Here is a 24,989-nt window from a genome sequence, read left to right as displayed (position 1 = left end):
TGGGTTGAATTTGGGGGTAGTGTGGACGCAATTCAATGGTATTGGCCTCCAGGAGCTATCCCAGAGTGCTCCATTGTGACCACTCTGGACAGGTAGACAGAAAAAGCCCCGCAAACTTTTGAATTTCATTTCCTGTTTTGCCAGCGTGGCAAGCTGATCAGCACGGGTGACCATGCAGAGCTCATCAGCAGAGGTGACCAGGGAGTCCCAGAATCACAAAAGAGCTCCAGCATGGAACGAATGGGAGGTATTGGATCTGATCGCTGTATGGGGAGACAAATCCATGCTATCAGAACTCATTCCAAAAGACTAAATGCCAAGATATTTGAAAAAAATCTCCAAGGGCATGAAGGACAGAGGCTATAACAGGGACCCGCAGCAGTGCTGCATGAAACTTAAGGAGTTCAGGCAAGCCTACCAAAGAGGCAAACGGCTGCTCCGGGTCAGACCCCCAGACATGCCGCTTCTATCATGAGATGCATACAATTCTAAGGGGTGCCCCTACAACTACTCCACCCCGGTACGTGGACTCCTGCAAGGGAGTCTCATGCAACAGGAATGCGGATTTTGGGGACGAGGAAGATGATAGCACACAGCAGGCAAGCAGAGAAACTGTTCTCCCTGACAGCCAGGAACTGTTTATCACCCTGGAGACATTACCCTCAACCCGGGCTCCCGGACCTTGAAGGCGGAGAAGGCACCTCTGGTGAGTGTACCTTTGTAAATTTAATACGTGGTTTAAAAGCAAGCGTGTTTAATGATTAATTTGCCCTGAAGACTTGGAATGTATTCGCGGCCAGTAAAGCTACTGGAACGCAGTCAAGCAACATCCGTTCTTTATCTCTCTGTGATATCATTCATGGTCACCTGGTTGAAATAGGGGAATTTTATTAAGGGGACATTCAGAGGTGGCTGTTCCTGCTGGGTTGTGTGTCTGTGGCTGAAAAGAAATCATCCCTGCTGTTAGCCACACGGTGGGGGGAGGGGGTGAAGCAATCATCCCAGAGATTTGGGTGTGTGTGGGGGTTAGTTGGGTTCATGTTGCATGTTAACCCAAAAACCGCAACCCCTTCTTTTAAATGGCCAACCCATTTTAAATGGTCAACCCAACTCTCCCTTTTTTTCTTCCTGCAGCTGCAAATGTTTCAACGCTCCCCCTATCATCTCTGTCCCAGAGGCAAGTGCAGATAAGAAGGTGAAAAAAATGCACTCGTGATGAAATGTTCTCTGAACTCATGCAGTCCTCCCGCACTGAAAGAGCCCAGCAGAATGCGTGGAGGCAGACAATGTCAGGGTCCAGAAAAGCACAAAATGAACGCGAGGACAGGAGGGATGTGCAAGAGGATAGATGGCTGGAGCAAGAGGAGCGGTGGCGGCAGCGTGATGAGAGGAGACAGGATGCAATGCTGAGGCTACTGGAGGATCAAACTGATATGCTCCGGCGTATGGCTGAGGTGCAGGAAAGGCAGCAGGAGCACAGACCACTGCTGCAGCCCCTGTGTAACCAACCGCCCTCCTCCCCAAGTTCCATAGTCTCCTCACTCAGACACCCAAGAACGTGCGGGGGGAGGGCTCCGGGCACCGAATCACTCCACCCCAGAGGACTGCCCAAGCAATAGAAAGCTGGTATTCAATAAGTTTTGAAGTGCAGTGTGGCCTTGTCTTTCCCGCCTCCCCTCCTCCACCACCCCACCCGGTGCTTCCCTCCTCCACCACCCCTCCCAGGCTTCCTTGGCAGTTATCCCTCTATTTGTGTGATGAATTAGTAAAGAATGCATGAATTTGAAACAACAATCACTTTATTGCCTCTGCAAGTGGTGATCAAAGTGGGGAGGGGAGGGCGGTTGGCTTACAGGGAAGTAGAGTGAACCAAGGGCAGTTAGAAGAGCACAGCAGGGTGTGCTGCGCATCAGAGAAGCTTTGAAAACCAGTTTCATGACTGGCCAGGCTATGGTATGAAAGTTCTGTTTGTTTCTCCTTGATGAAAACCCGCCCCCTTGGTTCAGCCAATCCAAGATGAAAGAACATCAGATAGCAACAGAAGAAAAAATCTATCCTTTTAGCTTTCTACACCTATTAATTTTCCCCTAAAAGACCAGCTGTACTCTGATATGCGTAATGCTAAACATACCTAGATTGCATTATTTCATATTTATTACTTAAAAAGGGAAAACAACTAATAAGACAATTAAATGTCACATGTTTTTGTTTTATTTTTAAAAGATGAATCACAATTCTTATGCTGATATGGAAGAAGAACTCAGCCTCTCTGGGCTCTCTAACCACTCTTCCGGGATACACATAAAGCTAGATCTAATCTCTGTAGTTGGTGATCTGGGGTCTGGTTCTTAATCATATCCTCTTCTTTGTCTTTATGAGAAGTCAGTGTTGCTGATGAATTCTGGGTTGTAAGTGGAATGGACTGTGTTCTGGTGAGTTACCCTCCACCCCCGCCCCAGCCTATTTCTGGGTCAGAAGACTATCTGTGAACTACATCTGTTTACTTACAGACTTAGGATAGGTGCCTGTAATAGTGGGTGAGGGAAGGCATCTCTGCTATTCTAAGCCAAGTCCCTGTTTGTGTACTACAAGACTTTATCAGAGAGGAAAAGATGGATACTCACCTTTGTAACGGTTGTTCTTCGAGATGTGTTACTCATCCATTCCAATTAGGTGTGCGCGCGCCGCGTGCACAATCATCAGAAGATTTTTACCCTAACATCTCTCGGTGGGTTGGCTGAGGTGCCCCCTGGAGTGGCGCAATAAGGGATATATGCCCCTGCTGACCCAGCACCCCCTCAATTCCTTCTTGCCGGCTACTCCAACAGTGGGGAAGGAGGGTGGGTTTGGAATGGATATGAGCAACACATCTCGAAGAACAACAGTTACAAAGGTGACTAACCGTCTTTTCTTCTTCGAGTGCTTGCTCATATCGATTCCAATTAGGTGACTCACAGGCCTTACCTAGGCAGTGGAGTCGGAGTTAGATGTCACGGAGTGAAGGACCGCTGAACCGAATGCCGCATCATCCCTGGACTGCTGCACTATGGCATAGTGGAAAGCAAAAGTGTGCACGGATGACCAAGTCGCTGCCCTGCAGATCTCCTGTATGGGTACATGAGCCAGAAAGGTGGAGGACGAAGCTTGAGCCCGAGTGGAATGGGCAGTGAGTCGTGTAGCTGGGACACTAGCCAAGTCATAATATGCACGGATACATGAGGTAATCCAAGACAAGATTCGCTGCGAAGAGAGCGGGAGGCCTTTCATCCGGTCTGCCACCGCTACGAACAGTTGGGACGTCTTTCTGAATGGCTTCGTTTGTTCGATGTAAAAGGCAAGAGCCCTGCGGACGTCTAGGAAATGTAGCTTTGTTCCCGTCGCGAACTGTGCGGCTGTAGGAAGATGTCTTGGTTGACATGAAAGGCAGACACCACCTTAGGGAGGAAGGCGGGGTGTGGTCACAGCTGTACCTTGTCCTTATGGAACACCGTATACGGTGGGTCCGATGTGAGGGCCTGAAGTTCCGAGACTCGTCTCGCTGATGTGATAGCAATGAGGAAAGCCGTTTTCCAGGACAGGTACAGAAGCGAGCAGGTGGCCATCGGTTCGAAGGGGGCACCCATGAGTCTAGATAGGACTAGGTTGAGGTCCCATGTAGGGGCCGGATGACGAATTTGTGGGTACAGGCGTTCCAAACCCTTGAGGAACCTGCTGACCATGGGATTGGAGAAGACCGAGCGCCCGTTCTCGCCAGGGTGGAAGGCTGAAATCGTTGCTAGGTGTACTCTGATAGATGAGACAGCTAGGCCTTGCTGTTTCAGGGACCACAGATAGTCTAGGATGGTAGGTACTGGCACCTCCAGAGGGATAGTATTACTCAGAGCACACCAGCAGGAGAAGCGCTTCCATTTGGCCAGGTATGTGGACCTAGTGGAGGGCTTTCTGCTCCCCAAGAGCACTTGCTGCACGCAACTGGAGCAACACCGCTCAGATTGAGTCAGCCATGCAGCATCTACATTGTGAGGTGGAGGGACTGCAGGTACAGATGACATAATCTGCCGTGTTCCTGAGTGATCAGGTCCGGCCACAATGGTAGAGGAATTGGTTCGGTCACCGACAGATCGAGGAGTGTGGTGTACCAGTGTTATCTGGACCACGCTGGAGCGATCAAGATTAAGCAGGCCTTGTCTCTGCGTAACTTCAGAAGGACCTTGTGGACCAATGGAAGCGGACGGAAGGCATAGAGCAGGTGGTCTTCCCACGGTATCAGGAAGGCGTCCGACAGGGAGCCCAGGGAGCGACCCTGGAGAGAACAGAACACCTGGCACTTCCGATTCTCGCGAGAGGCGAAAAGGTCTATGTGGGGAAATCCCCACCTCCGGAAAACAGAATGGATAACATCCGGACGTATCGATCACTAGTGAGCAAGGAAGGACCTGCTGAGACGATCTGCCAAGGTGTCCTGGACTCCTGGGAGAAACGACGCCACCAGGTCGATTGAGTGGGCTATGCAAAATTCCCAGAGATGTATGGCTTCCTGACAGAGGAGGGTTGACCGCGCTCCGCCTTGCTTGTTGATGTAAAACATAGCCGTTGTGTTGTCTGTGAAGATCTTGACACAACGGCCCTGCAGATGTTCGCGGAATACCTGACGTGCCAGTTGAACTGCTCTCACCTCTCTGACATTGATGTACAGGGTTATTTCTTGCGCGGACCAAAGACCTGGAGTGCGAAGGTCTGCAAGGTGAGCGCCCCAGCCGAGAGATGACGCGTCCATGGTGGGGACTAGAGAGTGCTATGGGGCATGGAATGCCGCATCATCCCTGGACTGCTGCACTATGGCATAGTGGAAAGCAAAAGTGTGCACGGATGACCAAGTCGCTGCCCTGCAGATCTCCTGTATGGGTACATGAGCCAGAAAGGCGGAGGACGAAGCTTGAGTGGAATGGGCAGTGAGTCGTGTAGCTGGGACACTAGCCAAGTCATAATATGCACGGATACATGAGGTAATCCAAGACGAGATTCGCTGCGAAGAGACCGGGAGGCCTTTCATCCGGTCTGATGTTCAGAGCACACCAGGCTGGGGTTTAGCCACCAACCCAGAGAGGATAAGACCTTAATCGGTATTGTGAGTACCGTGTCCAAACTATCCCGTCCTGGATGGTACACCGACGAGAGCCAGGTCTGAAGTGGGCGTACCACCAGGCGTAGTCTGGCATGTCTGGTCACGAAGGTGCATGAGGCCATGTGGCCCAGAAGACTGAGGCATGTGCGCGTTGTCGAGGTCAGGAAGCTTTGGAGGCCGTGGATAATGGTCATCATGGACTGGAAGCGGGCCTGCGGTAGGCACGCCCTGGCGAGATTCGAGTCCAGGACTACCCCAATGAAGTCTATTCTTTGGGTTGGCTCCAAAGTGGACTTTTCGGCGTTGAGCAGCAGGCCCAGTTGCCTGAAGCAGGTCATGATGAACTGAACATGAGACTGCACCTGTAGCTCGGACCGACCCCGAATGAGCCAGTCGTCGAGGTACGGAAACACTTGGATTTGATGTTTGCGGAGTCAGGCCGCTACGACAGCCATGCATTTTGTGAAGACCCTTGGTGCCGTGGACAGGCCGAAGAGGAGGACTGTAAATTGGAAGTGCTGCTGTCCAACCACAAAGCGAAGGAACCGCCCGAGAGGTGGGAAATCACTATGTGGAAGTACGCGTCCTTCATGTTGAGGGCGGCGTACCAGTCTCCGGGATCCAGGGAAGGAATAATGGTTCCCAGGGTAACCATGCGGAACTTCAACTTTACCATGAATTTGTTGAGTCCGCGCAGGGGTGGGCCAGAGTCCCCCCTTTGCTTTGGGAATTAGGAAATAGCGGGAGTAAATACCCCTGCCCCTCAAGTCCCTTGGTACCGCTTCCACTGCTCCGATAGACAGGAGCGCTTGTACCTCCTGTAAGAGGAGTTGCTCGTGAGAAGGGTCCCTGAAGAGGGACGGGGAGGGTGGGTGTGAAGGGGGTGTGTGAAATAAACTGGAGATGATATCCAGTTTCCACCGTGTGTAGGATCCAGCGGTCCGACGTTATGTGGGACCACGCATGGGGGAAAGAGGAGAGGCGGTTGGAGAAAGATAGGAAAGGATCCTGGGAGGAGACTGGTGCTCCATCCTTGAGCGCAGCTTTAAAAGTTTTGTCTGGGCCCCGCTGATGGTCTAGGGAGCCCTTGATTCTGGCCTGCTTGCGGACCAGATTGTCGCCGCCTATTGCCACGACCACGCCTTCTTGAGAAGTCCTGTCGTGGTCGAGGGTTAGGGTAAGTGTGCTGCGGCTGGAGTCGGAAGGGCCTGCGTTGTGTCACTGGGGTATGCATGCCCAAAGAGCGCATGGTGGCCTGGCTATCCTTCAGACTTTGCCGTCTGGGATAAGTTTTATCTGAAAAGAGCCCTTGGCCCTCAAAAGGTAGGTCCTGAATAGTCTGCTGCAGTTCTGGTGGAAGGCCAGACACTTGCAGCCAGGAGATGTATCACATAGCTACTCCCGAGGCTAGAGTTCTAGCTGCTGAATCAGCTGCGTCTAAGGACGTCTGCAGGGATGTCCTTGCCATTTTCTTGCCCTCTTCGAGCAAGGCCCCAAACTCATCCCTGGACTCCTGGGGAACCAACTCCTTGAATTTCCCCATCGAGTTCCAGGTGTTATAGTTATAATGACTCAGGAGAGCCTGCTGGTTAGCTACCCTGAGCTGTAGGCCACCAGTTGAGTAGACTTTACGCCCGAACAGATCCAGGGGTCTAGCATCCTTGGACTTAGGGGCGGAGACTCGTTGGCCATGCCTCTCCCTCTCGTTTACAGCCTGTACAAGGAGGGAGCAAGGTTGGGGGTGCACATACAAGTACTCATAATCTTTAGAGGGCACCATGTATTTCCTTTCCATCCCTCTGGATGTTGGAGGGATGGACGCTGGGGACTGACAGATAGTGTTGGGATTAGACTGAATGGTCTTGATGAAGGGCAAAGCTACCTGCATGGGGGCATCAGCCGACAAGATGTTCACCACGGGTCCGCAACTTCCGCTACTTCCTCCACCTGCAGATTCATATTCTGTGCCACCCTACAAAGTAGATCCTGGTGAGCACGAAGATCTATAGGTGGAGGGCTGGAGGAGGATGAGGAGGACAATCCCTGGACTAGTGGGTCCTGGGGAAGGTCAGGTTGAGGAGGGTCCGGTTGCCGTAGGTCTACATCCGTAGGCGCATCAGCCTGTTGAGGTGGTAGGGCGGTCATCTCAGAGGGTATTGGGGGAGGACGGCTAACAGTTGCCTCAGGCACCCAAGGCTCCAAATGAGCCAAGCGAGAAGCTCCTGAGGGGCCACCTTGGGGTTGGTGGTATGCCCAGGGGGTCCAGAAGGACCATTGTGGGGGACCCTGGTCGGGATCCTGGCTTTCATCCAGTCTCTGGCTAGCATCATCCGCGTCCTGGCCATGGACCTCATAGGCACTTGCCGCTTGGGATAATGCCAAATTCTGATGAGAAGGCCAAGGCGGTGCCGAACACACTTGTTGCTTTGAAGCGTTGCGGTCTACTGGCCCGCGCCTGGGGACTGGGGACCAGGGCCGGTGTCCCAAGCAGTACCGTGATCGGGAGCGGGACCAACGGTCATAATGGTGCCGGGAGGTTGATCTAGATCTAGACAAGGACCGACAGTGCAGGCGTTGCTGTGACTGGCTGCACGACGAGTGGTGCCGGGATTGGTGCCAGGAGGTGGATCGGTACCGATCGTACCGGGAAGGAGACCTTCGGGAGGTGGAACGGTGCTGCGAGTATGACCGGCGCCGAGATGGAGATCGGTGCTGGGACTGCGAGCAGCGCCTCGACCGGGACCATCTGCGGGACCGAGACCGGGACTGAGAGCGGTGCCGAGTTGTTTCACCCTGCGATGGAGGTCGCATGAAGGCGGGCTTCCCTATGGATGGGACAGTCCGCACCGGCGGTGCCGGTGGGTGAGACGGTCCAGGCTCAGTCAGAGCTATCAGGTCGCGAGCAGTGGAGAAGGTCTCTGGAGTGGACAGTAGACCCAGCTCAACCACGGTGTGCACCGGGGAGCTTATCTGCACCGGATTCAACGGCACTTGGGGCGCTGGAATCGACGGTGCTGGAGTTGGCGCCTTCATATGGTCTGGCACGGGGCGCTGCTCCACTGAGGCCGCAGGCGGTGCTTGCAACTGCGAAGGAGCAGCAGGTGGTTTGTGCTGCTTCTTGGGCCATGGGGACAGCGAGCGGTGTCGCATCTGTACCGATGCCAGAGACGTCCGGTGCCGAGGGACCTTGCTGGTGCTGGGTCGCTCCGGTGCCAGAGGCGCGCTGCAGACTGACGGTTCCTGGTCTGTGCGCAGTGCCGAGGGCATTGGACTAAGTGCCGTCTCCATCAGGAGCTGTTTTAGATGGAAGTCCAGCTCCTTTTTTGTCCGAGGCTTGAAAGCCTTGCAAATGCGACACTTTATCAGGCTGATGAGATTCCCCCAGGCACTTCAAACAGGAGTCGTGGGGATCTCCAATAGGTATCGGCTTGAGACAGGCTGAGCAAGGTTTGAAACCCGGAGACTTGGGCATGAGCCCTGGTACCGGGCGGAGGAATGGGGATAAACCCCGTTTCCTCAACTTATATACACTATATCTACAAAACACAATAAGAACAACTCTAAACTTACTAAACTGGTAAACTACACTAAAGAACTATCTATAATACAACGAGTAAGCTAGGGATGTGGAGGTCACGGCCGGTAAGAAGGAACTGAGGGGCCGCTGAGTCGGCAGGGGCATATATCCGGCGCCATAAGGGCGCCACTCCAGGGGGCGCCTCAGCCGACCCACCAAGAGTTGCTAAGGTAAAAATCTTCCGACGATCGTGCACGCAGCGCGCGCATACCTAATTGGAATCGATATGAGCAAGCACTCGAAGAAGACCTATTGGATTCCCTAGCTTCCCCCACTGCACTACAAGGGAATGACTGTCATTAGGTATCTCTGATAGGGTATGTCCTGCTGTGCTCACTGGTCTTGTGACTTCTCCGTATCAGGGACCAGCTCATTTTGTTAATAATTCACATTGGACTAGAGCTGGGTGAAGGCTGGAGGGTCAGTTCACTGTGGGGCTCACCAGTTGAATTCCACAGTTTAGAGAATCATAGAAATGTAGGGCTGGAAGGGACCTAGAAAGATCATCTAGCTCAGCACTATACCTAGACTGTCCCTGACAGCTGTTTGTCTAATGGGTTCTTAAAAACCTCCAGTGATAGGGATTCCACAACTTCCCTTTGAAGCCTATCCCAGAGCTTAACTATCTTTATAGTTAGTTAGAAAGTTTTTCCTAATATCTAACCTAAATCTCCATTGCTGCAGATCAAGCTGATTCCTACTTCAACTTTTAATGCACTTGGAGAACAGTTGATCAGGGTCCTCTTTATAACAGTTCTTATCATATTTGAACATGGTCTGAACATATTTGAGTGTTTGGCTAAGATTAAGAGGCACCTGGAGGAGTGAAAGTAGGTTATAGGGGTATGTGTAGCTTTCTTGGGGTGCCCAGGGCTCTTGTTACCCATCCAGTGAGAGGAAGATTTTCTCATGCTTTCTCTCTCTAACACCACCAGTCTGTTAGCCCTGAGGAGATTGGTAGGATGGCTCTGCCAGCCTTTACTTTGCCTCGCACAGTAACGATAGGTGCACCACAGCCCCCAAGTCCCTGTGAAAGTGTTCCTCTGTAGCATCAGGTTCCTGTCACAGGACACTCACAGAAATTACCAGGTTAGCTGTCCCCAAGGGAACAGAATACAAACAGCTTGATTGGTACAACTCAGGATCAGATCTTTTATAACATCACAGCACTGAGATATATGTATAATGGAATAATCCTATATTTATTATCAAAGATTTAAGAGATACTGAGTCAGAATAATGGAAACAGAACGGGTTACATATAAAATGAAAATCATAACATGCTTCTTAGAGTCTAAATGTAACATTAACAGGTTAAAATCAATGATTACAGCAGTTTCTCACCTAAAGCAATCTCCCAGCATCATTAACCAACATGCCTGGGATCCAACTTTCATGGGGAAGGAAAAAGGCTTTTTGCATCATGCAGGGGAGGATAAACAAGGTGATTTTTGCCTCCATTGATTTTGTCCTCAGAGTCAGGATGACCCCCGTGGATCCTTTCCTGGAGTGCTGGCTCCAAGCTATCTTCACTTACTCCTGTTGTCTGTTTTGCATGTGGAGTCTTCCATTGTGTGGGCTTACAAAGCTTCTTTTACATGTGAATCTAAGTAGATAGGTGAATCTACATCCCTTCGTGTGGCAATACCTGTTAGAGACTGTGGTCCAGGCAGGGTTGTCAAAGACGTATTTTCAGTACATATACGTACTGCCTTAAACTTCATCTGTACATACATCTCACAACAATTAGAAGGATCAGTATGACGTAAGCTTTTATTAGACACATCACATGTCCCTTGTGGGACATGAAAGCAGCGTGATAGGTGTAGTGAGCTTGTCAGGCCTGACATACAGTATGTTGGTGACATACAGTAGTGAAACCTTTGCCAGCTGGCACCAATGGGTCTGTTAGAAGTCAGGACCTGCAGCTGTGCCTGCCCGGTCACCAGGCAGCCAATGAGCACAGCAGAACCACCTAATTGGCTAAAGCAGTCAGGTGGCTTGCTTTTAAGCCCAGCAGCTATAGAGGATCAATGTACATGCCCACAGATTCTGTGCCTCCCTGTGCTTGCCTCACTCCAAGCCATGCTCCTGACTTGCTTTGGCATTGCTCCAAGCTAAACCCTGCCCTGCACCCGGCCTTGTTCCTGTCTTGTCCCAGCCCTGCTCCTGCCTTCCCTGACTCCATGGAATCCGGTTCTGATGCTCAGCCCTGGTTCTGACTCAACCCTTGTCGATGGCATTTGGACTCTGCCTTCAGTTCTGACCTTTGGCTCCGATCCCTGGCTCTGACTCTGCCTTGACCTTGGGCTCTGGCATTTGGACTCTGACTAGGTCTGACTCCTGCTCCAAGCACTAGACCTGACTGCCTATGACCCAGTCTCATGACAGGGCCTCTGTGTCACAATGTGTGATTACTTTCCTTTTCCTGAAGGGTGGCTCAGGTTTCAAACATTTGGGATGGCTGCCATAGGCTATTTCCTGAGGCCCTTACTCTTTTTTTTATCTTGTCCTGACTTCAACAGGAGCCTGCCTGATTAAGGAGTGGATAAAAATGGAGAGTGGTGGGGTACCATAATTGTGATCTCCATATTTAAATACCTGAGAAGCATTCAAGTTCCGCAGTGAGTGAGGTCATATCCCCTAAGTACTTAAACAGAACTGGCCTCTTAGATCTCCATGGGATTTGGGGACAGAGGGAGAGACCCTCTGTGTGGGGATCCAACCCTTCTGGTGCTAAAGTGGGGATTTGTTGTGTACACTGCATCATCTTACATCCTTCTGCTGGGCCCTATGGAGGGTACTCTGAGTCTGGGTATGAACAGGGCAGGGAGGGGGAAGGGACAGGGCAGGGACAGGGAGAAGAGAGTGGGCTAGGAACAAGGAGCCTAAGCCATGGAGTTAGATGCATTTCAAGCACCCAACTGAGAATTTTGTCCTGTGTATATGTATTGTACGTACAGGAGTCACTGAACCCATCAGTGAAATGCAACCCACCAGATATTAGGACAGACAGGAATGCAGGAGGCAGAACAGTGCTGGGAGAATTTTTATTTTCACAGAAACTACTGAATAAATTTAAAGAGGTTTTCAAATCTCAGTAAATGTATAGGAGTAGAAATTGCTCTTCAAACATTTGCAATTTTAATTCACTGAAGAAATAAAAGGAAACATTTATGGTGTGAATTCTTCATTCTTTTTAAACACACCATGGTTCTTTAGAAGTTTTCACTTTTGCGGCCTGTGGAATAGAAATATGGAAACATGAAGATATTTGTGTAAGAGACAAAATATAGAGAAATATACACTTTGTGAAGTGTCCCATAGAAGGGGATGTCCACACAAGTGCCACAGGCAAGATTTTCTCATTGGTTTAAGGTGCAATTTTGCCACTGTAACTCACAGTGAGTAGCACCTGACTCCATGAGCAGTGAAGTGAGGGCCAGATTCTGCCATACTGACATTGAGCAAACTCTCATTCAGCAAGTAGTCCTACTGATTTCAATGGCCTTTTCGGCAGAGCAAGGTACTACTCAGTAATAGATGGCTAGCAGAATGTTATCCTCATTGATTTCTGCAAGGCACTGGTGTGCTGGGAACACATAGTCTGCCAGGATCTCCAACTTTATTAGCTTTTGTTGCAATATGGAGATGTTGCTCTCAGACTCCAGAAAGGGTAGGTGGGAGGTATAAAGTGAATTATGTTGTCTTGGTCTAAATTTTGATACCCTTATGTTGCATAGTACCTTACTCTGAGAGTAGGCCATTCAAATCAGTGGGGCTGTTTGCTGAGTAAGGTACTTCTCAGTGTAAAGTGTGGCAAAATCTGTCCCTTTGTTGGTCATTTTTTATATAAAAATTAACATCTCACACTGAAATTACCGTATAATTTCTGAATTCCTTGTCTGTCATCATCTGGAAGGCTGAAGGTGTCTGGGTCCCAGTAGCGATAGATAGGGTACATCAGAGCACCTTCAACATTTGAATGACCGAGTCCCAGAGAATGACCAAATTCATGTGCAGCAACAAGAAACAAATTTGTTCCTAAAATATAGAAAAAAGTGGAAAAAAATTGTTAACTTATAATGGAACAGAGCATTACAACCAGGGGAATTTGCATCTTTCTTTCCATTGTGATGAAATCCAATAAGTTTAATTTATTTTTACCTGCTCTCCCATTTAATTACAATATGTATGTCCACATGTTTTAGGAAGAATATTGCAGATCCCAGGAATGGGAGTCAGGAAACCTGAAATCTATTCCCGACTCATCTTTTGACCATGAGCAAATCACTTAAACCTTCTGTGCCTCATCTATAAAAAGAGGATAATATTGCTTGCCCACCTTTGTAAAGTGCTTTGAGTGCCTCAGACCCTATATGCCTATTATGGGAGGTAAATGTAAGTATGTTGCAAACACCAGGGTTTTGTTTAGCAGGAGCTGAAATTATTGTGACGGGTACATAGAATACTTTACCTATATGATCTTCTGACCACTTCTCACCCTCATCAAAGTGAGCATCTCCTCCTAACCCTGAGCCAGGTGCAAAGGCATGGGCCAGTATTCCCCCTCTTCCATCAAAGGGGGCTGAGTCGCCATGTTCTGCATGTGAAAAGAAATGAATGTGTCAGCAATTGACAGAATGATGCATTTTAAACATTGAATTCAACATCTTGAAGTTTAGAGTTTGCTTTTATTAATTGTAGATTACATTACATTAAAAATGACACTAAAATAATGGTAATGTTGCAAAATCAAGCACTCAGAAGGTAGGAAATGCCATACTTAAGATTGCCTATGCAATGAATTCGGCTCCTGTGTGTGTATGCATTATGGTACAGTTTTTAATTACATGATCGCATATTATATTTTCCCCACAGGACCTCTGTGTTATTGAGGGCATGTTCTCAGAAATGGCGGAATCATCTTATCAAAACTTTACAAAAATGTTCAGCCTGAGGCTGACACCCAGCAAGAAAATGTCTGAATGGCTTAAGTTTTGCAAATTTATAAGCATCTGAAGGTCCTATAATGGACAGTATCGGGCAATGATAACTATAGATAATGCCATCTGCACCACTTATAATACATCAGGTGAATGTTATCAGTAACCACAGCTTTGAAAAATTGAGGACCTCACTTGGTACACTGGTATCTTCTGTTAGATTCTTCTATAACAGTGTTTGGGATGTCCAGACCCTCATCCAGAGGTTGGCTGGAAAAGGTTGACTCTCCTCCTCTGCCTATAAGAAGGGCTACAATTTCTTGCTGGAGTGCAAGGATTTGCAGGATAGTTGTGAAAAATTCATCACCCGGAAAACACATAAGATTATTGTGTTATTGGATGTTTGTGGATGAATCTCTAAGGGATTGGCTACACTTAGAATGCTGCAGCTGCACCACTGGAGCGCTTCAATGTAGACACTACCTACGCTGATGGAAGAGGTTCTTCCATCAGTGAAGGAACTCTGCCTCCCCAAGCGGCAGTAGCTAGAACCCTGCACGGATACAAATTTATATCTGCTGATGCGGCTATCCACAGATATAAATCGTTATCCACAGAACTGCAGGGCTCTCCTGGGAACTGCAGTGGCGAAAGGAGCAGAACGTGGGGCTGCCATTCCCAGGATCCAGTGCCCCCCGCTGGTAGCTCCTTCGGCGCAATTGTACCATCCCTGTTGGGCACCAGGAACCAGCAGCTGGTTGCACTCTTGTGTTCAAGTGGCATGCACACCCCCAGACAGGAGACACAGACAGCAGTGTGGAAGGGACAGAGGCAGGGCTGGGGGCAGTACAGCCACAATGGAGGAGCTGCCGATGCAGGGCGCTGGCTCCTGGGACCGGCCGCCCCATGTACTGCTCCTTTCACCGCTGTGGTTCCCGGGAGAGCCCTGCAGTTCCGCGGACACCGATTTATATCCACGGATATAAATTTGTATCTGCGCAGGGCTCTAGCGGTACCTAGGTCAATAGGAGAATTCTCCTGTTAACCTAGCACTGGTCTACAATGGTCAGAATAGCTGCCTCTCACACCACTGAGGGACATAGCTCTACCAAAGCAAGTACCTAGTGTAGACAAGGCCTAAGAGGAGGACTAGCACTGAGAGGGGAACCAGGGTGCATGCATGTTTGTGTGCGCGTGCATTCGTTCTCCCGCTTTCAGACTTCTTGGAAGTGAGACACTCTTTAGACCTATGCTTTGAGCATGGCTAAAACAAGCCACACCCTATGGCTTTGCTTTGGACTGCAGTGGAAAGAAGCCCTGCTCTGTTTGTGTTTGGCTCTAAAGAGGCAAAAAATCTATGTTTCTGTTTTACAATGAGGCATGTGACCAAGGTGTTTAAACCCCACACAGGCATGCAGAATCCTTGCTTGCTCACAAATAGGAGTAATGTTCATGGCAGAGGAGTATGTTTACAATCAAGTAAGTAGATATTATTTTCCTAATTTTACTGTTTGAACTCCCAAGGCATTTTTGTGATGGTTGATTAGTTAACATTGATATCAAATATTATCTAATATTTTATATTTGTTATCAATGTTATATATAAACTCAATGCCTCCCTTGAGAGGCAGCTATACTGACCGATTTATTTGGGCATAAGCTTTCGTGGGTAAAAAACGTCAGTCTGAAGAAGTGAGGTTTTTTTACCCACGAAAGCTTCTGCCCAAATAAATCTGTTAGTTTTTAAGGTCCCACTGGACTCCTTGTTATTTTTGTGGATACAGACTAACACGGCTACCTCCTGATAGCTATACTGACTGTATATTTTATCTTGCAGAACAAGATAAAAATTAGATAAACTCAGAATGAAAATATTTGTTCTCTGTTCAATCTTTGGCTATGAAAACATATAAGCTTTCAAAGCATAGCTTCAGCTTTAAATAAAATGTAATTCATGGATTCTTAAAAATTCAGCAGCAGCCTCACCACCATGCGCAAAACGAATCAGGATATCTGCTTCTCTCCTGGCAACTTTTTGAAACTTCAGTGGAGTCACGTCACTCCACACCTTAAAAGCCTTTTCGATTGCTTCCTCCACCATAAAACGAGGCAGATCAGGTGTATAGTTAAGGATCCTTTTGGCAACACAAGAAAATAAAATATTGTCATTTTAAGGTATAGAATGATATGGCATCATTAAAAGAAAACAAAATATACAAAAAGTGAAATATAACCAACCTATAAGTCAACAAATTCTTCCTCCATCTTGGATTTCCTGGAAATGTTCTGTAATCTAATACATCGGGGATGCCACACCTTGGCTGATCCATCATTTCCTCTGTTTCTGAATTAAATTTTCCTGTTATAGTCAGGTGGAAAAATTTCTGCATCTCTTTAATTTTCTCTTCTAAGGTACGGTCATCTGCTTTATTAATGGATGGAAAGAACCTGTCAAGGTAATTCTGAAAATAAAAAGAAACATTAGACTCAGGGTGTATCTCCAGTTGTGTTTTCTTATACCTTTAAGAATCAACTTGTCAGCAAGTGTAAGACCCAGATGATCCTTGGGTATACTTACACTACTGCACCCCTAGAAACCCACCGTGATCTGTCATAACAGGGAAACAATGTAGACAGATATGAGGGCACTTTTCCAATATATGTGAACAAAATAAAAATGTAGATTGCTGTTAAAATATTCACTACCTTTCTCCTTTGAGAATTGTGTACTTAACCTTACTTCACATCCAGATGCTTCAGGGCTCTATTCTGTTTTCTTTTATGAAATACATGAAGGGTTCTGTGCAGGTATTGGTTATAGTATTATTTGTAAATGTCCAGAGGGTCTGATTCTCATTTACTCTAAGGACCTTTCATAATACCAGACTGGCAGTGTAAAGGGACATTAAAATGAGTGTAAATGTATACCCACTTTCAGATCCCTTTACACTACAAAGTGGTGTAAAAAGGCATTGGTGTAAATGAGAAATGGGTGCCTAGGTTCTTAGGCCTGGAAAGGTTCATGCATAAGCAATTACTCAAACGAACATCAGAAGATGTCATTTGCAACTAGGTTCTCAATGAACTTCTTAAAAAGGAACAATTAGACTATCAATCAGTAATGTGCAAAGAAGGAGAGTTTTAATTTAAAAAAAAAAAAAAGGGCTCTACAGGCTTGACCTACAGGACTTCCCAGAAAATGATCTGTAACCAAGCAGTATTTTTGGCTTGAAAATAGATAGAGTAAGGGGAGGTGGAGGGTAGGACCAAAGGATCATATTGTTTGTACTCAATACAAATAATAATAAATCATCATTCATTGTGACAATTTTTGATAAACATTACTGTGAAATCATCCTGTACCTTTTTATATGATGGGTCTCACCAGAAGGAGAGGGTTTGTGAGAACGGTGGACTCCTCGAGGATATTTTTTAACATAGGTTTTACTCCACAATAAGATGAAATCACCTCTCCTAAAACTCCCCCAACTTTTTATTTGTGGTGGTGGTGGTGTTACTTTATACGCTAATCATGGATAATTATAACATCTTTTTTTCACACTTCAGTCTACCACTTTCAAGTGCTATGAAACAGCCTGCCATCTCTCCACAATACAGGTTAAAATATACAGAGAAAGCCTTGTCCAATAATAGCAAGACACTGAAGCAAGTGGTCCTGTTTATTTTAATGGGAGTTCACTGAGCATTAGAATCTAGAGAATAGTCCAACCAGTGTGGTGTATATAATTAGTCTTGCCTCTTCTCAAAGAAATGTGAGCACTGGATACAACTATGGTTAGATACATCTAAAATAGTTAGTCCCTCATTATTAATATATTATTTTTATCTTACTGGAATATTATATATATATATATATATATATATATATATATATATATATAATACACACCCACACATACATCAAATTAATCCTTAATTTGGCCCATTGGTTTTAGAGACTCCATTTTCTTGGAATTTATTTCATATATATATATAATTATTATAAGCTCCTTTGAAAGTCCCACTAGATGCCGGTCCATATCTTTAGGTACCTAAATATCTTTAATACCTGGCCCTAATTCACTTTTGCAATTTCACTTAGGCGCTTTCAAAATTTCCACTTTATGCCTTCTAGTTTTTGTGAACTGACTTGTAACAACCACATAACACCAAGGTAAAAATAAAATGATGTGAAATGCTCTCTAGAAAGAAATATAATAATTAGGACGTAGACTTAAAATGGAAAAGCAGCATATTCACAGTTCACCCTTACGGCCCCATTCGTGACAAACCTGTATACGCTTCAGGTCTCCGGAGCTCTGTGGCTTTGGCTTAAACTGAACTGGGACAGCAAGACTTTCAGGCAGGAACAGTGCAGCGCAGAGTAGGATGTATCTCATAGTGTTATCAGATGATCTCTGCTAAAAAGAGAAAATCTGAGGTCTTCTGTGTCTAATGATCACAGCTATAATGCTTATATAGGCCCTTACTGCTGTGTGTGGTAATAGATTGCATGAGTCATTTTTAGGCTTCCTCTGTGGTTTTGTTATTTGCGGTAACACTTCTAAGGTGTCTTTATTCCAAATGTAAATGAAGAAACATTAACTAAATCTTTTTGTTGACAGCACAGCTGATGTCACACTGACAGAACAGGCAGCCAACTTTCTTTATCTCTCCATTCATGCGATTCAGGCGCTAAAACCACAGAGGCACAGGGAAATTAGCTTTCTTAACCTCAGTCAATAAATATGCTTACTGTACTATCTCAGCTTCCCAAAATTTCCTTGGTGCCATTAACACACATTTCAACACTCTTCTGGCTTGATACTCTGCATGTATTGATTGACTGCGGAGGACGTGACTAAATGAGTGTTAGTGCCGTGTGAATGAAATCACTTAAAACTACATACTTTGTGATACCTGCCACTGTAAAAGTTTCTGTTTAAGCTTTCTGGCCCAAATTCTGATGTCAGTTACCTCGAAGTTATTGAAAATCCGGAGTAAATTTACTGAAGTTAGTGAGGTTTCTCCAGATTTAATTGAGGTCAGCATCTGGCCCCTTCTATATGTAGGAAGGTTATTGGGCATCTCAATGTTTTTTACTTCAAATCTGATAGGCTCCGATGAGTCAATCTCTATAATGGATTATTAGGTATAAAATAAAGGGGCTAGAACTATCCTATGGTACGCATGTGAAAAAAACAACAACCAGATGCTTATATGAAAGAGTAAGGAGCCATACTCAGTTATGCAGGTGCAGCCTTCTGGATTTCAGTGAGGTAGTAGTAGTGTAAACGAGAGCAGAGCTGGGCCAAGGCCATCTATCTGATCTATTCTGGCTTCATTAGCACTCCATGGAATTCTACAGAAAGCAATGGATTTATTGCACAGGGTACTTCAGGCCAGATATCAGCTTACTGTTGCTTTGTGCGTGTACAACTTAGTGACAGTGGATCTAAGCTGGAGGAAAAGGACAAATAGACCCCTCCCAGAAGCCATCCCAGCATGGTGCTGTAACTGGGGAAGAGGCATCTGTTGTGTTTCACAATGGGACTACTCACATGCATAAAGTTAAGCATGTATGTAATTGCAGGAGAGAGGCCTTAGGGCCCAGTTCTACTTTGACTGAAATTAATAGAAAGTTTCCTGGGGCTGAGCTGTGCTTTGGCACAATTGAGAAAGGGGTGACAGTTAAAAGACAGATGTCTGCCACTTTGTGCTCTCACAATCTTGGGCTATCAGGGGGATGATCTGGTTCCTCACATAAATCAGAGAAATTCCAAGGTCATTATCAGCTAACACTAGTTAGAGCAGCCCCCAGGCTTCTCTAACCTGGGCAAGGGCCAAAGCTGAACCAGAGATTCAGGGGGCCATAACTAGCTCACTAACACCCCCTCACTCTGCTGCGCTCAACAGAAACTGGGCACAGCAGAAAGTCTGGCCCCAAATCAGGAAATTTCAACCTCAGAGGTGAAAGTTATTGAAATATTGAAACCTATAGGATGTTAGAATAAAAGTTCTTGGGTAATATTAATTATTGTGGCTACTCCTTCCACACAATGAAGCAGGATAATACTATATAAAAAAAGTCTCCGTCTTGCCATCTAAAGATTCATAGGACCTTTACTCAGGTAAGTAATCGTTCTGTGAAAACCAATGCTTAGCTAGCTCTTGTAGAATAATCCCACTGACTGAGAGGGGAATTTTTGTGCTGTAGGCAATAGTGCCTCTCAGTATTTCACAGTGAAACTACGAACTATGTATCATATCTGATATGATGACTTCTGTATTTTGCCTTTCAGTGTTTTTAATGTTCAGTCGGGTGAAAAAGTGAAGTAGAACCAAGTGATTCATTGTTGAATGGTCACTGGTCATTATTCTTGTAAGGGAGGATTGAGGTAGGTTTTGAACAAATTTATTTTAGGCAACACTTGAGTCTGTCCTTAAATGAAGAGTTCAAGATTGGCTCAAGTGTGTTGGCTGATGCCCAGAAGAAAGAATTTACCATAAAAGGTCATGAAATCATGAGAAAAGTTTTCCTTGGCCCATATATGAACTTTATTATACTGTACATCTGCTATTACAACAAAACTGTTTTAGTTTCTTTAGATAGATAAGACTTCAATGCCTTTTGCTGTGCTGTCTGAGTATTTAGTTTGATTTAAATATTTTTTCAGATCTGTGTTTAAGTTCACCAGGAAAAGCTACTGTTCAAATTTTTATTTATGAAAAAAATGGCAATTTCTGAAGGCTATATGCAGAATCTGCTCCTACTTTCTGACGCTTCTTAGCAAAACCTCCATTCACCTTCCAGCCTCACTTCCATACCTCTCGATTGACAAATTTGCGGTCCCCTCACTGTTATTGCTGAAGATCACTTACATTAGAAATGAAAAGGAGGTTAGAAGAAGAGTTGATTACACTAATCACATAGCATTTTAAGTGTCCAGCATGAATAATATTTGTGTGTTCCTCATTTTGGTCTTTGTCACGTATTTGGGCCTTGATAAGTGGAGAGGTAGGATCACTTACAATTAGGTAATGGTGCCAGAAAATCATCTTAAGGGCTAGCTTGTGCATTATAGTCCAGATTCACTAATTAGGCATGTACCTAACTTTAAGAACAAGAGTAGATTCATTGAATGCTTAAGATTTTTGCTGAATCGGGGTCAATACACATTATGGGCCAGATCCAAAGCCCACTGAAGTCAACAGAAAAACTTCCATTGTCTTCAGTAAGCTCTGGAGCAGGCCTTATACATGGTAGGTGCCACATGGAGCTGCTCCACCATTGCCGACAGGTATCGAAGGCACAGGGAGGCTGTGCCTCCCCAAACAGCCTTGTGTGGCCCTGCCCACGCTCCACCCCCAGACTCCTTCCTGCTTCCCGTGCTGTGCATAGAGTACACTTATAAAGTTTGCGGACAATACCAAACTGGGAAGGTTTGCGAGTGCTTTGGAGGATAGGATTAAAATTCAAAATGATCTGGACAAACTGGAGAAATGGTCTGAAGTAAATAGGATGAAATTCAATAAGGACAAATGCAAAGTACTCCATTTAGGAAGGAACAATCAGTTACACACATGCAAAATGGGAAATGACTGCCTAGTAAGGAGTACTATGGAAAGGGATCTGGGGGTCATAGAGGACTATAAGCTAAATATGAGTCAACAGTGTAACACTGTTGCAAAAAAAGTGAACATCCTTCTGGGATGTATGAGCAGGAGTGTTGTAAGCAAGGCACGAGAAGTAATTCTTCCATTCTACTCTGTGCTGATTAGGCCTCAACTGGAATATTGTGTCCAGTTCTGGGCGTCACATTTCAGGAAAGAGGTGGACAAATTGGAGAAAGTCCAGAGAAGAGCAACAAAAATGATTAAAGGTCTAGAAAACATGATTTATGAGGGAGATTGAAAAAATTGGGTTTGTTTAGTCTGGAGAAGAGAAGACTGAGAGGGGACATGATAACAGTTTTCAAGTACATAAAAAGTTGTTACCAGGAAGAGTGAGAAAAATTGTTCTTCTTAACCTCTGAGGATAGGACAAGAAGCAATGGGCTTAAATTGCACTAAGGGTGGTTTAGGTTGGACATTAGGAAGAACTTCCTAACTGTCAGGGTGGTTAAGCACTGGAGTAAATTGCCCACGGAGGTTGTGGAATCTCCATCATCATAGGAGATTTTTAAAAGCAGGTTAGACAAACACCTGTCAGGAATAGTCTAGATAATACTTAGTCCTACCATGAGTGCAGGGGACTGGTCTAGATGACCTCTCGAGGTCCCTTCCAGTCCTATGGTTCTACTTTCTACCGCACCTTTTGCACCTGTCAGTGTAGGGGTTAGTTAGAAAGACCCTGGGGTTGGAACTTTATCGGAACACCTACAGTAGGCTCAAGTATCTGATATTTACAGGCTGGTGCCTGCAATATTTGACACAGAGACAGAAGTACCGTTTAACTCAAGAGCCTTCTATGACGTATGAAAGTGAAATGAATTATATTAAAGAAATAGAATGACTTAAAGAATGCGGTATGTACCTTTAAGTAAAAATGAGACATGCTGCAATCCAGGTGTCAGGAAAGCAGACATTAACTGTTAATGAATTGCTCCATTTAAGGGCGATTGGTGAAGCATTAGCCTTAGATCGATAAGAGTTAATAAGGAAGCAGGATATGCATATTGTGCCCCAGGCAAATTTTACAATTTTGCTCTCTCTGTCCCTTTGTTTAGTTCTCACCCTTTTATCTGTATAAATAAGACTGTTTGAATCTTGCATGGTGCTCATATTATCTGGGTGTTATTAGCAGAGCACTGTGCTAATAAAACAGAGTGGTCTGACAAACTATGAGTCCTGAGTCTAACTTTGACAGACTGCTTAGTTAAAAAGCCATATTTTCAGAACTTACTTCACAGGCTGAAATGAAGAACTCATTCTGCTACTCTGTCTTTTGTTCTCTATAAATATTCTTAACCAAGTTTATTTCAGCAGCTGCAACCCCACATGATTCCCCATACATTAACTTAACTAATGGGTACCACTTAGCCATCTCTCTGTCTGCTTACATAATCCGTATCACTGCAGTATGTGAGAGCCTTCCAAGTATTTAAAATGAAATTTTACAATGTTTCTCTCTCTTTCTTCCTTTTCAGGAGAAAAAGTTTGGTTTGTTTATTGATTGTTTGTGCCTATTGTGTCTCTGGGGAACAGCTCAGTCAAAGAAATGAGTTTGCATTTCTTTCTGCAAGCGGGGAAGTCTCTGGTCTCTTGTCAAACTTGTGTCTTGCAAGAACAAATTCCATAATTTAGGTTTAGCTTCTATGGAAACTGTCTCCCTTAGTCGTAAACGTTCCCACTATTGTAATCGCAACACATAGGATTCTTGAGCTTTTAAAAGGCCTACTCTTCCCTTGGCATGCTGGAGACGCACAAAAACCCATCTGGATTTTATGGAACAGAATAATGTTTGTGTTTTAAAAAAGTGACCTAGGAGGGGGAGCTTCACGGCTACCCCTCTGATACTTGCTACCTAGAAAGGTTGATCTTGTGATTAAGTCACTATGCTAGGACTTCTACAAATGGGGTTCAAGTCTTGGCTTTCCTACGAAGTTCCTGTGTGACCTTAGCTAGGGTTACCATCCGTCCGTATTTCCCCGGACATGTCCAGGCTTTTGCGTCTCTAAATAGCCGTCCAGGAGGAATTGGTAACAAGGTTAAAATGTCCGGGGAGGTTTTCTCCCTCGCCCCCCTCCCTCCCTTCCATTCAGAGTGTGGCTACTGATTGGGCAGCTAGGCCGATTGACCCACTCCCATTGGCCTCCAGCAGCCAGAGCCCTCCCCTGCTCCCCCCTCCCTCTCTCTGTAGTCCTGTGTAACACACAAACCGACCCACGTGGAGCCAGAATGGTAAGAGGAGGGGGGGCAGTCAGGGAGCGGGGGAATGTTGGATGGGTCCCCAGCCTCCATCTGCCATCCCCCCTCTGCGCATCACCCCCTCCGTGGGTCCCCCCCTCTCTGTCTGCCTCTCCCTTGTCTGGGTGTACTGCCAGAGCCAGCAGCAACTGCTGTCTGCTGCCCCCGGGTCCTAGTGCCCCCATCCACTAATGGGAAGACAGGCTGCCCTTACCCGGCTCTTCCACCCTAGCCCTGAGCCTTTCCAACACCCCAAACCCCCCAGCCCCAGCCCTCATCCCCACACACCCTAATCCTCTGCTCCATCCCTGAGCCCCCTCCTGCATCATGAACCCCTCATCCCCAGACCCACAGCCCTCACCCCTGCATCCCCTCCTATCCCCAAACTCCCTCCCAATCCCCCTCCCCCTTCCCACACACCCCCTCCTGCCCTCAAACTTCCTCCCAAAGCCTGCACCCCCTCCCTTTGCACCGCTTCTCACCCCCAAACTCCATCCCAGAGCCTGCACCCCTCACCCCCTCCTGCACACCCACCCCCTGCCCCAGCCCGGAGCCTGCACCCAGCACCCAAACTCTATCCCAGAACCTGCACCCCTCCTGCACCCTAATCCCCAGCCCAGGACCTGCACCCCAGACCTCCTCCCCCCACCCAACCCCCCTCCCAGAGCCTTAGGCAGGTGGGGTGGGGGGTTCTGGGCACCACCAAAATTTCTACAACCCTGCCACCCATGCGAGTGGATAAGGGTCAGGGCAGTCAGGGGACAAGTAGGGTCCTGGGGGGGGGGCAGTTAGGGTAGGGGGTTCTCAGCAGGGGGCAGTCAGGGGACAAGAAGCAGGGGGGGTTGGGGTTCTGAGGGGAGCAGTCAGGGGGTGGGAAGTGGGAGGGAGTGGATGGGGCGGGGCTAGGGCGGGGCTTCCCCCCCCCAGTGTCCTCTTTTTTGTTTGTGGAAATATGGTAACCCTACCTTAGCTAAATTACTTAAATATCTCTGCCTCAGTTCCCCATCTGTAAAATAGGGATTATATTGCATCCTTTCTCCCATGTTTAGATTGTAAGTTCCTCAGGAGTGGTGCAGTTTCCTACTTGTAGAGTTCCTATTTGAATGGGTCTCTGATCTTATCTAGGCATTACTGTAATGCTATTGTTAATAATAAGTGTGTTTCATGTTAATTTTGCTCCATTTATAAGTAAATATATAATTTCCCAGCAATGCTATAAGCAGGAATGCTGTGTAAGGCTTGAACCAGGTATAAAAATTCATCTTCCATACCTAGAAGAAATCATTGGACAGGGCATGTTTAAATAGAAGCAATTTGGTTTATTTCTTTATTTTGGCTTGTGGATTCCTCTGTGCTAACCCCAGATGCTTTTGTTTTGCTTGTAACCTTTAAGCTGAACCTCAAGAGAGCTCTCTTGATGCTTAATTTTTGT

The 24,989-nt window shown here is 46.4% G+C and overlaps 1 protein-coding gene across 1 annotated transcript; it reads right to left on the bottom strand.

Annotated features, from left to right (window-relative positions):
• Positions 1-10,055: 10,055 nt before the first annotated feature.
• On the bottom strand, positions 10,056-18,239 carry MMP7 (matrix metallopeptidase 7). The gene is made up of 6 exons (XM_034758882.1): positions 17,941-18,239; positions 15,887-16,110; positions 15,635-15,783; positions 13,180-13,305; positions 12,585-12,746; positions 10,056-11,943 (listed from the first exon to the last, which is right to left on the bottom strand). Exons 1-6 carry the CDS (start codon positions 18,046-18,048, stop codon positions 11,921-11,923), a joined length of 792 nt encoding a protein of 263 aa, XP_034614773.1. The 5' UTR covers positions 18,049-18,239; the 3' UTR covers positions 10,056-11,920.
• Positions 18,240-24,989: the final 6,750 nt, after the last annotated feature.

This window comes from Trachemys scripta, chromosome 1 (assembly GCF_013100865.1).
Source record: "Trachemys scripta elegans isolate TJP31775 chromosome 1, CAS_Tse_1.0, whole genome shotgun sequence".
Taxonomy (NCBI): domain Eukaryota; kingdom Metazoa; phylum Chordata; order Testudines; family Emydidae; genus Trachemys; species Trachemys scripta.
This window is presented reverse-complemented; position numbering and strand designations above follow the sequence as displayed.